The sequence below is a fragment of the Fistularia commersonii genome, chromosome 11 (assembly GCF_037954325.1).
Source record: "Fistularia commersonii isolate RoL2024-O1a breed Wild chromosome 11, RoL_Fcom_v1.0, whole genome shotgun sequence".
Taxonomy (NCBI): Eukaryota; Metazoa; Chordata; class Actinopteri; order Syngnathiformes; family Fistulariidae; genus Fistularia; species Fistularia commersonii.
The window spans coordinates 8,969,932-8,982,639 of record NC_141294.1 but is presented as its reverse complement, the minus strand read 5'-3'; the positions used below and the strand labels follow the sequence as shown (position 1 = coordinate 8,982,639).

Genomic DNA, 12,708 nt, shown 5'->3' with positions numbered 1-12,708 from the left:
TATCTTTCTTATTATACCTGCAGTACGTCATTTCTCTCGGTCACCTTCTCTACATCAATTAACTTTTAGTCAGAGACAGAATTAAAATCTTGTGATCTCAAGCTCATAAATCTTGAGTATGAAAAAGTACCTTAATATCTGCAGAAGCCAAAAAGTCAGTGGAGGCACTTCAGTTTTATTAATAACCCATTATTGTTACATTATAATTCTACAAGTAGACGATTCAGATATTCCTTTTTAATGTTTAGCTTCTCCCTTTCACGGTATGACCGTGAAGCTCTGACTTGGTGGGGTGAAAACAAGTCTTTAAATATCAGCTGAAGCTGAGGTTCTTTGGCAAGAGATTCAGGATGAAGGGACGCCCCTGTTTTTCAAGCTTCTTTTATTCTCGCCACTATCATTTCTCTTCATGGAATACAAACATGTGGGATATATTGAAAATTGTACTCACAAATTTTGTATCCGCCCCAGCAACAAAATTACAACTGGAATGTTCAAATGTATAAAGTAATTTTTTTTCCCATAAAACAAATAAATATGCAGTTTTTGCTATAATAAAATTAAAAAAAACTGACATTTCCAGTCTGCTTCGTTTCTTACATCTACTCACGTTAACTATCACGTAAAAAGCCAAAGACGCTTTCCCCTTGGAGAAAATTATTCATTTTTTGAATAGAAAATATTGAATTGATATTTACTGACACAGTATATGTACACTCCTCTAGATGTAGATTTCAGTTGAGCTTGAGATTCAGAAACACTCAAGTCAGATGTTTTAAACAGAAGTGCAAACTGTTAGGTCTCTGCTGCCCACTGCTGGATCAGTTTAAAGTTACAAATAAGCAGATACTCAAAATGTGTTTGTGTGTGTGTAAATATAAAGAAACACATAAGGGTAAATTATGTGTCAGTCATTTATACTTTCTTTAAATATCTCAATAAAAAGATCCTAACATTTCAGCACTATTATCTGGAGCCTCATTTATAAAACACTGTTGAATCAATATTTGAACACGACAACCGAAAATTATACCGGATGGGGGGATCAGGGTAACAGCATGCATATGTCAATCTGCTACAAATTTTCAAAAGGCAAATTATAGGCAATCTGTGACCGTGCACACAGAGATCAGACTCCTAATCCATCATAAACAGGCTCATATTCAACTGTGTGTGGTCACTGCAAAGCATCTGAATCATGTTGCACAACCATGAGCCGGCTGACCAATGCTTTCAGCTGCTCATTGCAAATAACCGAGCGAGTGACCAAAACGACACAAAAATAACAAGCCTTTCATGCCATTACAGACTACAGTATTTTTGTGTTTAAACAGTTGTTTCACAACTGAACAACAGGATCACAGGCATCAGCTACATCCTCACACAATTTAGCAATGACCATTTGATTGGTGAAGACTTGCATTTATATCTTTACTTGTTGTTGCGGTTTGGACATACAAACAGCACTTCATAATTTTAGCATTGAGTCACTGGATTAACTTGCAGACTTTGATTGTGTCCTATAAACAAAAAAAAAATGTTGGGCTGGGGGTTTGTGTGTGTGTGTGTGTGTGTGTATGCAACTATGTCTTTTGTACGCCTGACAGCAGTCATCTGGTGATTATAAAGCATTTTCCACAGTTAACCTGGAATCAAAGGCCAAAGAAATACATTATTTTGAGAAACTATTTTCAAAAAACAGTGAAAGTCTCTATTACTATTTGTTCATGCATTTGATATAATTTTGAACTTACAACAAGTAAGGACAAGTTCATAAAGTCTGCAACTTTTCTTCTCCCTCCAGTGGTTGAAAAAAATGCTAATGAACAGCTCATAAGCATTTGCTCATTTTTTTAAATGAACACATGCAGATGAGACAGGTGCGGCTCAGTAGAAAGCAATTAGACAAGTAATTGCTTAAAAGGATATCTATGATAACTAAAAAAACGACATTTTGAGAGGCTTCATGATGTAATCTGCCTTCAATTCTCAACCTCATGGTCTGCAGCCCGAGCTTCCCCTTTCTCCAATGTTGGTGCACCAGGTACAGTTGTTTTTGCATGTGTGCACAATACTGTCAAGTTTGTTTCTTTTATAGATTACAACCTTGACATGGGAAGTGGCATAAGCATGTTTCATGATTTTGCAAAGATGAGTTTTGTTGTGTCCTGTGCGTAAATGAGCTTTATAAATGAGGCCCCTGGTTCCCCAGTCCCCTTTGACATGATCCGAACTGATCGAGAAATGATAGCAATCCATGATAAAATCCCCCACAGTCTGGTCTGGTGTCTCTACAAGACCACCCTGAGTTGAAGAGTACAGGGAACAACATCAGGGTACCCGATGAAGCTCGGTGGTGTAACTGGCAAGCTCCTAGCCAGTGATCACACGTGAATGATCAAATAAATCCAGGGAAGAGGTGCTGAAGCAGGAGCACGGCACCCACAACCATGAGGCCACAGAGGAACAGCACAAGAGCAATTGGGAGGGATCCTAAATCAACAGACAAAGAAAAGTTGAGCAGGTCCTGGGTGACAACCTTGGGTCCAGTTGTGGTCACATTACAACGTTATTTTGAATTCAGGACTTACTTTGGTTGGGAACTGTGTGAATTTGACAACGGCTGTCCACAGCTACACTGAACATGGCTGTTTCATTGTTCCCTTTGACGTTTCTGCCATTCAGAGTTTCAGGCAGGAAGGCCAGGTCAGTTACGACAATTCCATGTGATTCTTGTACGTAATACAACCTCTGCACACACACACAAAAAAAAACAACTTATCATAAAAGAGTAGGGAACTTGCCAGTATTACTTTGTCCACACTTGCATTACCTGCAGGGAGAAAGCGATGAAGATCGCAACCGAACCTGTCACTGTTCCAAGTCCAAGAAATGTCCCAGAATCACTGTCAGAGACAAAGTCCAAGTTAGCATCTCTCAATGTGATATCTTGACTTTTCCTTGAGGGATCATTGTGACACAGAGTAAATAAGACGGCGTCGTATTTTGTTTTCTTAAGCAAGGCTGCGATGACCAGCAACAGCTAAGAAGCTAGAAAGAATGAGAGTTTTCAATCACAGGAGGCTTCAGAGTCTTTATCAGACCAACTAAATAACAAGATAAGATGTGTCTGCTATGAACCACAGGTCTTGCTCGGACCCCTCGACAGTTGTTGAGCTGATGCAAAATTACTACATTGACAGAAACTTTTCCGAATGTGATGCCAAACTGTCAGGAACTCCACAAAACAGAGAGAGAGAACTAATACTAATTAATGTCAAAGATGAGAAGAGTATTTCTACTCAAAGGCGCTCTTAATAAATTTACAGTTTACATTAAACAGTTATAAATTGTTTCCATTTTTCATATTTTTTTGGTTTTCAAAAAATTGTCTTGCAACGCAGGTTCTGCATGATTGCATATTCTTTTGAAAGAATGAAAATTCTCTCAATAGATTCATATTACACACAGAAAAACACAAACATTCTCCAAACCCAAACAAAACTAACTCACAATACACACATGACAATGTGTGATGGGATATTTTCCATAATGCACAATCAGATCAATGTGAGTCAGTCAGCAAACATTACACTATCAGTCAGTTTGGGACACACATATCTGAAGGCATGTTTCAGCATGATTTGTGCTCTTGTTGCATTTTTTTTTACACAGAGATATCTAAATAACTAAAAATTGTGAAAACTCTGCCATTTTGTGACAAAACAAAAAGCTGTGACAAGTACCTCTCAAAATGTGTCAGACTATCGTGTACTAGTGCCTGCCTGAAGCTCAAGCATACCTGACGGCCAGGCTGGAGATGACCTCCGCTCCGCAGGGAGATGTCAACATGGCCAGAAAGCTCTTACCATCCCACTTGGTGAGGTAGCAAGGAGGGGGTTTTCGGTCTCTTTTATGGGGGATCTGGACTGTGTAAAGCCTCAGGGCATCTTTCTGGTCTTCTACCTTCCCAAACCTGAAGTACACAACAATTAAGACTGTCAGACTGTTCTAATATTTAATAAAGATAATCACATTACTATCCATGACTAAAAATGGGCAATTATCAAATATGTTTAACATATACAAATAAAACAGGCTTATAAACAAATAGGCGGGTATAGTGTGCTTGGAATCACAGTGGAAGCCTTCATTGCTAAGCCAGAGGCTCCAAGTCGCATTCTGAGGGGCTTATTTCCAACCATGCAGCATTTTACAAATCTTTTGTGATTGCGAAATCAACAAAAACAAGCACCTTTTTTGTTTATCGTTTAGCAAAAGAGGAATGGAGGAACCACCACCTCCCACTCCCACCCAAACTAAAGATGTACAGGAGCAGGCACTTGAGAAGGTAACAAATAAGGCCACCACGAACAGAGCTCAACTCGACGGACCCAACCAATTATTATTGTCAACTTTTCAAGAGCCTTAAGTCCATCATTCATGGCTACATGAAAAGCTGCCCAGGGCTTTAGTCATAAAATAAAAGGTACCTTTAGATTTATTTTTTTTATTAATTCCTTCATTATCTACTAGGGTCATGGGAATGGTGGAGCCTAACCCAGCTGTCATTGGGCAAGATTCAGGGTACACCTTGGACCAGTCGGCAGTCGATCACAGGACCACATATGGACATGCAACCATTCACTCTCATTCTTGCATTTTCCAATTTTTCCAATTAACCTTCTGCATGTTTTGGACAATGGGAAAAGACCAGAGAAACCATAGGAAACCCACAAAGACACAGGGAGAACATGAAAACTCCACACAGACAGAGCCCTTGTAGAAATCGAAACAGGGTCCATCTTGCTTTGAGGCAGAAGCGCGAATCAATGCATTGCCCTTTATCATTTATTTTAATCTTTGTACTTCAGAAAAGCACTGGTAAGGAAGGGGAGTGTTATAGGATAAAAATATATCAGAAAAAATGACCCAAACAATACACAAGTGTGGTTTCACCAATGTTTTTGTACCCACGGTGTGTTACACCAGTGGTCCCCAACTCCCCGTCCTGCGGATCATTTGGTACTGTTCCGCAAAGAAAATCTTTTTTGGTACAAATTATAGTTCTTTCATTGGATCTTCCGGATCTTATTTTGAATATTACTGTTTCCACCTTCACATTACTGCCGCGCTTAATGTTGTTGTATTAGCTGTATTCAGATTCAATACTGTGAACTGTAAAAAGTTTTTATTAATTGAACCCTCCGTGCCTCTAACCATAGAAATGTTTTCATGCAAAACATAGTCCCTGGTACAAAAAAGGTTGGGAACTACTGTATTACACTGTTTTCATTCATGGCCAAAATCACTTTTTCACTACAAATATACGAACCAATGCACAGACTTCCCTACTGACACTTGTGCAGAGGACATTAAGGGGGCCGTTTGCTGTAGAAAATTTGATTTACATAATTGTTTTTTGTAATCACCATTCATGTTCATTAAATGTACTCTTAAAAGTGAGTAATGCGAAAGCATATTCCTAAAATACTTGAGAAAATCCCAAATACCAAAAACTGATCTTTTGTTTTGCAAAACCGTCAAAGGCATTATATTTAACATAGAAAATGCTTAAAGGTATGGGGTCACCAGAAGCTCAACATATCTCTATCAAGGCAGGAAACAGTACTTGAAACAAAAATGATTAAAAACACAAGTTTTTTCCCTGGACGTTATGTGAGCAGAACTGTATGGGTAACAGTCTTGGTTCTTTTTGAAAACACACTGTATCACAATGACAAATACCTTGGAGACGGAGAAGAAGGAGTACAGCAAAACATATTTCTTTAGCTGGTGTTGTGAAGGTGCATCTAGGCATTGTGGGTCGCAGTTTTTTTTGCATTTCTTGCATCAGTTGAGTGTCTTTCTTTGGACTTGTCTGCACCTCCTGCAAAACTTTGTTTTCTTCTTACCTGCAGGCCATGTATCTGTACGTCTTCTCTGCTATTTGAGGCATAGTTTCATGCCATTTAAGGCCTATAATCAGTTGGTTGCTGCTCCACACACTGCAGGAAAAGTCCTTGCCAACAGTCACCAGGTGCTGGATGAGAAGATAATGCAACATATTGACTGGCATTATTGCATATGTTGTTATTTAGAACTTCTGCCCAATACTGTAGCCAAGGTGTCTAATGTGTCACCTTGTTTCCAGGACTCATATCTAAGTCTTCAATTTCCCCTTCATGTGCTTTAAAGTCCAACTTCTTCTTCATGGATGGAAACTACAAGAAAGCCAAGCACATATAAGATAAAAGTCAGATTGCCAAGGTTGTTTTTTATGCCTATCCAGCAGGAGCCAAGCTAGAAATCATTATTCAGATTATATTTACTTGTAATTAGGGTGTGACATGATAAAAGACATTACATTTCCATATCCATTGTTTGGATCTAATTTCAAACAGACTGTCAAATTCCACTAAAATGTAGAATCTGCCCAACATTTAGTCTGTGGATTTTATGTTTAATAATTGCCCCGTCTAATTGGCTGTTAAGAGAATATTCAAACGGCAATTGTTTTTGAATAAACTCGGCAATGTCGATATTTCAGGTGGGCTCTCGATCATAGTCCTCTCAATGCGAAGGAGCAGCGGCTCTATTCCGAGCTCCCCCCGAATAACCTAACTTCTCACCCTATCTCTAAGGTAGAGTCCAGCCACCCTGCGGAGGAAACTCATTCCAGCCACTTGTATCTACAATCTCGTTCTTCCAGTCACTACCCACAGCTCGTGACCATAGGTGAGGGTGAGAGCGTAGATCGACCGGTGAATTGAGAGCTTTGTCTTTTGGCTCAGCTCCCTCTTCAGCATGACAGATCAGTATAGACGGCATTGCTGCAGGCACAACACCAAGCCGCCTGTAGACCTCCCGCTACATCCTTCCCACACTCATGAACAAGACCTCGAGATACTTGAAGTCCTCCACTTGGGGCAGGACCTCTTCCCCAACCCAGAGTGGGCATTCCACCCGTTTCCGGTTAGGCACCATGGTCTTGGTTTTGCAGATGCTGATCCTTATCCCGGCTGCTTCACACTCAGCTGCGAACTGCTCCAATGAGGGCTGGAGATCATGGTCTGATGAAGCCAACAGAAACACATCATCTGCAAAAACCAGATACTCGATCGTGCGGCCAAAACCAGATCCCCTCCACGCCTTGGCTGTGCCTTGAAATTCTGTCCATAAAAGTTATGAACAGAATCGGTGACAAAGGGCAGCCCTGGCAGAGTCCAACTATGACCGGAAACGGGTCCGACTTACAACCGGCATTCCCTACCGGGGCCTCCCTCGCTCTACCAGGAGACTTCAACGCTCACGTGGGTAACGACGGTGGGACTTGTAGGACTTGTGGGACTTGTGATAGGGAGGAGTGTTTTGTAATTGGACTTCTGTGCTCGTCACAGATTGTTCATAACAGACACCATGTTCAGGAATAAAGGTGTCCATATGTGCACTTGGCACCAACGCACCTGAGGCCACAGTTCTTTGATCAACCTTGTGGTCGTATTGTCGGACTTGCAGATGCACATCGTGGACGTTCGGGTGAAGAGAGGAGCGGAGCTGTCAACTGATCACCACCTGGTGGTGAGCTGGCTCTGATGGTGGAGGAGGATGCCAGTCAGATCTGGCAGACCCATACGTAACCTGAGGGACTGCGGGGAACGTTTCAACTCCCACGTCTGGCAGAACTACAACCAAGTTCCAAGGGAGTCGGGAGTCATTGAGCTCGAATGGGCCTATGTTCTGTGCATCCACTGTCGAGGCAGCAGACGGAGCAGCAGCTGCAACCCTCAAACTCACTGGTTGACTCCAGGGGTGAGGGATCCTGTCAAACTGAAGGAGTCCAATCGGGCCTTTCTGGCTTGTGAGGCTCCAGCGGCAGCGGACAGGTACCGACAGGCCAAGTGGCATGTGGCTTTGGTGGTTGCTGAGGCAAAAACTCGGCCATGAGAGGAGTTCAGGGAGACCATGGAAAACGACATCTAGTGGGCATCGAGTAGATTCTGTTCCACAATCCAGCGGCTCGGGGGGGGGAAGCAGTGCTTTGACAACACTGTGTACATTGGAAGCGGGGCATTGCTGACCTCAACTCGAGACGTAGACCAATGGCGGGAATACTTTCGAGACCTCCTCAACCCCGTTGAAATGCCCTCCAATGAGAAAGCAGAGCCGGACTCTAGAGCGGACACACCTATTTCCGGGGCTGAAGTTGCTGAAGACGTGGAGCCCTAGGGGCAGATGAGGTCTGCCCTGGGTTCCTCAAGGCTCTGGATGCTGTAGGGCTGTCCTGGCTGGCACGCCTCTGCTACATTGCGTGGATGTCAGGGACAGTGCCACTGGACTGGCAGACTGGGGTGGTGATCGCCCTTTTTAAAAAGGTTGATCCAACTACAAGGGGATCACTCTCCTCAGCCACCCTGGTAAGGTCTATTCAGCGGTGCTGGAGAGGAGGGTCCAACTGGTCGTTGAACCTCTGATCTAGGAGGAGCAGTGTGGTTTTTGTCCTGGCCTGGAACAGTGGACTAGCTCTATACCCTCAGCATGGTCCTCGAGGGGGCATGGGAGTTTGCCCAACCAGTCTGCATGTGTTTTGTGGATCTGGAGAAGGCATTCAACCGTGTCCCGCGGGCAATCCTGTGGGGGATGCTCCAGGAGTATGGGGTACCGAACCCCGTCATACAGGCTGTTCGGCCCCTGTATGATCGGTGTCCGCATTGCTGGTTGTAATGTAGGTCTCATAAGTTATTGAAAAAATCCTGAACAATAAACGTACTGCCAGACAAATAATTATAAGCAGCACTGCATGCCAGAGGAACACCACATCAATGTTGAAGCACATGTTATAGATATTTACGGATATAATAGAAAAAAAAATTACCTCCCACACTCTGATGTGTCCGTCTGTGCCACCTGTCAGCAGAAGCTTCAAGTCTGGACTAAATCTGACCACCTTCTGGAACGGCTCCTGAGGGTTCGAGTCTGACTCCACTTCAGCCAGTCGAGTCACCGTGACATGAGTTGTCTCATCTTTCGTATCTGCCTCGTCTCCGGCCCCTGTGACTCCATCCTGACCACCTTTGCCTTTCCCAGCTCGTTGCCTCACTTTACCTTGCTGCACATTGCCTCCTGTTGGGGATAGTTCACACAATAATTTTGATACATATGAGAAAATCTGCCTTAAACGGCTCACTTTGAACAAAGCTAACTTTAAATTATAATGATACCTTGTGCGCACTTTTATAAGGCCATGAGTTAATAGCAAGCCTAAATAGAAGAACCAAAGATCAATTACAGACTATTCGGAATTTACCTGCTTGAGTCAATTTCATTATGTAGGATTAGGTATCAAATAAGTGAAACATTTGTAACATACCCATGCCCTTTCTACAGCAGCAGGCGTGTTTCACAATATAGCAACTTACCTTTGCCATCTTTAGCAGCAGCTTTTCCTTCTCCTTTCTTTGCACCATGTTTAAACTTCATCAGACAGCAGGTTCCGTCCTGGCCTGCAGCAATGACACCATCACCAACAGCCATGTTCATGGTGGCCCGGGTGTCAGTGTCATGAGAGTGAATGAGGCAGGTGCTGTACTGGTTTTCTCCCACCAGCTTTAGATCCAAAAAGTGCTGAAAGAAAAATACATATATATTTATATTGCCACATTGGCAGTTTAGTCATTTAAATAATTATGGACACTACTTACTACAGCATTCTTTATGCCCGTCTTAGAAGCCCCGCCTCCTCCAGCTAAGATCACCAGCCCTGTTTTAGGATCAACTTTGATGGAGTACAGGGGGAAAGGAGCTCTGTATAGATCCGGCACCCGACGCTTCCCCATTGTAGTTCTGCTTGTCACTTACACTTATTCATAAAAGCGCTGCATTTGACTCCACCTTTGGGAAACAAAGAGTGTTAGTTCACATGATATCCTGTTAAGTGATGGACGTTTAACATGAAGACATGCAGGTGGCCAGAATTTCTTAAGTTAATTACAGTGTAAGCTAGTTAACTACGAATGTCTGTAAAAACGGACATGATTTATGTTTCTATTCAATCGTGAGACACATTCAGGTTGGTAACACTTGCCACATTGAATAGTGCATGTGAATTATGGACTTTGGAAAAACAAGCAATTTAAAAGTGTTTTGTTATTCACCCTGCTGTCAGAAAACCCAAACATACGCTACAAAATAAACATCTAAGAAAGTAACATTCAAAAGAGCAAGGCATTAACAAGCTGTTTGGAAGAATTTAGATTATGTTTAGTTTAAACATCTCAATAATTACAGTATCATTTGTAATTTGCATTTTACAGACATTATGTCCCCTGATATTGGATTCTGGTTATCTGATATTACAAACTAAAATAAAAATATGCCTAATACCAATAATGGAAAGGTGCAAAACTATTAAGATTGATAAGGTATAAGGTATATAGGTAATATAAGGTAATTTATTTCAGATCTGGTTAGAGTTCATGCTGACAACCAACAAAGTCAATAAACTGATAATCTAATAACAAGGTCTGCCGCATAACATTTATATACGTATAGCCATTTGTACAGATGTACAGCTATTTACACAGATGTACAATTTATTTGCAGATATTTGAGTTCACTTCACTTATTTTTCACTTAATTTTCATTTTACCGTCGGTTCATCTATTAATAAATGTAAGATGTGGTCTAGGATGCTATGCTACCCCATACGCCCTCCAGTTGCCCCTCAGAAACAAATAAAGTGTCTCTGATTCTGATGATTTAGTCCCGTTTAATGTCACTCTTTGCTCACATTGTGTTTTTTAACTGTTCCAGCAGTCTTAAATTGAATTTACACCTGCACCAACAAACTGTCTACTTTCATGGAACCGGATACTGGCTGCTCAGAAATGATATCTAACTCTTGTCAGCTGTCAAGGTATATATTCCCTCATTTGTCGAGGTGTCAGAAAACGACGCCATCATAAATACCACTAAAAGTAATCCATAAATGACTTCTGTGTTTTCAACATAAATGCAAGAATACAGCAATGTTTAGTTTATCCGACATGAGAATCTTGTTCACGAGCGAGGTTGACTGAGTTGTGAATGCTAAATGCTAACATGCTAACTTACCGGGTACTGAAGTACAAACACCTTGCTTACACAAATTGTTCAGTCTCTTTCACGTCCTTATTTCATCAAGAGTTACACAATGTTAAATCAAACGATTGCATTATAGGTTTTACGACAAAAACGTTTCTATTAGACAGATGAAGCCTGCATTTCAGCCGCTTCAAACGCTTCGGCTACCACTTCCCTACGCACACGTCAGCAGCGAGGGCGGCGTACGCTACGCAATGACGTCACTACAAGACCGCAAAAACAATAAAAAATTAAGAATTACAATAAAAACAAAACTACCAACAATAATATTTTTACATATATTATATATTTATGTATAAACACGTGTGTGTGTGTGTGTGTGTGTGTGTGTGTGTGTGTGTGTGTGTGTGTGTGTGTGTGTGTGTGTGTGTGTGTGTGTGTGTGTGTGTGTGTTCATATTACTTAGAACAAAAAAGTTTTATTTTTTTCTTTTTTCCATTTTTTGGGGAAAAAAATCCCCATTCATCCTTGGGTTTGTACATAAGTATCAAAAGTCAAAAGTTCTACTTTGTCCAAATGAAGCGGGCTGGTATCAGCTCACTACTACAAAAGTCTGTTTTTGCTTTGGGTTATTCAGAATAATTTGAACGTAGCCATACTTTGTTCCTAAACAATGTTAGTAAAGTGATGTTTGATATTGTTAAAGAGGACACAGAACAGTCAATGAAAGTGCAAAACAAAGACAATAAAATGACTTCCCGGTCAGTGGGTCATGCCCGCTGCACATCTGAGCACACAGCTGTCACACCAAACACTGGACCAGATTTTGTTGGCCATGTAGTTCCTGCAAACTTTGTTTTTGGTCTCAAATCACCCCCAGCTGTCCCCAACTTTGGGGGTATCTAAGAGATCACTTGTGTGCAGGGATGCTGCTCTAGATGATTGAAACTCGACACAGGACTCACCTCTGTGAGGGGTGGGTCCCATAACATTCCATGTGTACCAACAACACTAATTTCTAATAACACTCCACTCACAGAATGTTTTCCTGGTGTCAAATCCACCCAAGACGGGTTGGTCACATTGCGACACTGAGGGGATATCTGGGACAGAGAGCTAGCCTGTTTGTGGAGAACAAGAATAAACAGATTCCTCTTTGCTGTGCAGCTGCAGCTCGCATGCACATCATCAAACAGTCCTCCAACAGTGCAGAGCAGAGAGACAAATATCACATCTGGTCCAAGACCTACAGTGTTGTCAGGCACTCCTTAAGGGTTCAATGTTTCGTCAGATAAATCATTGCGAAATGGTGTGATCTGCTATTTCACTGTAAAATGAAAGACTGAAATTACTGAAAATTCAATGAGTGTCTTGGCATATTTTGCATTATAAGGACAAAAGGGCTTCCTACCTCCTGACATTTTTTTCTCAGTGCAGTGTTCCTACAACACAAAGTAATCAACTAAGTGATGCTAACTTTTGTACTTTAGGTTAAAACACACAGTCACAGACTGGCATCAAATCAGTGCATAGAAATGCTACAAATTTAGTTCTTATTCCATACAGACATTTGACTCAATTTATTTAAAACTTTATGGGTTATTTTTCCAGCATCCCAGCAGAAAG

The 12,708-nt window shown here is 41.5% G+C and overlaps 1 protein-coding gene across 1 annotated transcript; it reads right to left on the bottom strand.

Annotated features, from left to right (window-relative positions):
- Nucleotides 1-1,042: 1,042 nt before the first annotated feature.
- On the bottom strand, nt 1,043-11,306 carry preb (prolactin regulatory element binding). Its single transcript, XM_086154879.1, has 10 exons — nt 11,113-11,306; nt 9,702-9,891; nt 9,420-9,624; nt 8,876-9,123; nt 6,144-6,224; nt 5,916-6,043; nt 3,803-3,976; nt 2,834-2,906; nt 2,592-2,751; nt 1,043-2,493 (listed from the first exon to the last, which is right to left on the bottom strand). The coding sequence occupies exons 2-10, from the start codon at nt 9,834-9,836 to the stop codon at nt 2,399-2,401; spliced, it is 1,299 nt and encodes a 432-aa protein (XP_086011005.1). The 5' UTR covers nt 9,837-9,891; nt 11,113-11,306; the 3' UTR covers nt 1,043-2,398.
- Between the last annotated feature and the right edge of the window lie 1,402 nt (nt 11,307-12,708).

Bases quoted from the DNA above. Each gene is read 5' to 3' on its own strand.
- preb (XM_086154879.1), bottom strand. From the start codon at position 9,836: ATGGGGAAGCGTCGGGTGCCGGATCTATACAGAGCTCCTTTCCCCCTG. The intron at 2,907-3,802 runs GTATGCTTGAGC...TGTCTCTGACAG, and splicing joins ATCTCCAGCCTGGCCGTCAG to TGATTCTGGGACATTTCTTG. The intron at 2,494-2,591 runs GTAAGTCCTGAA...CTGTTGATTTAG, and splicing joins TCACACAGTTCCCAACCAAA to GATCCCTCCCAATTGCTCTT.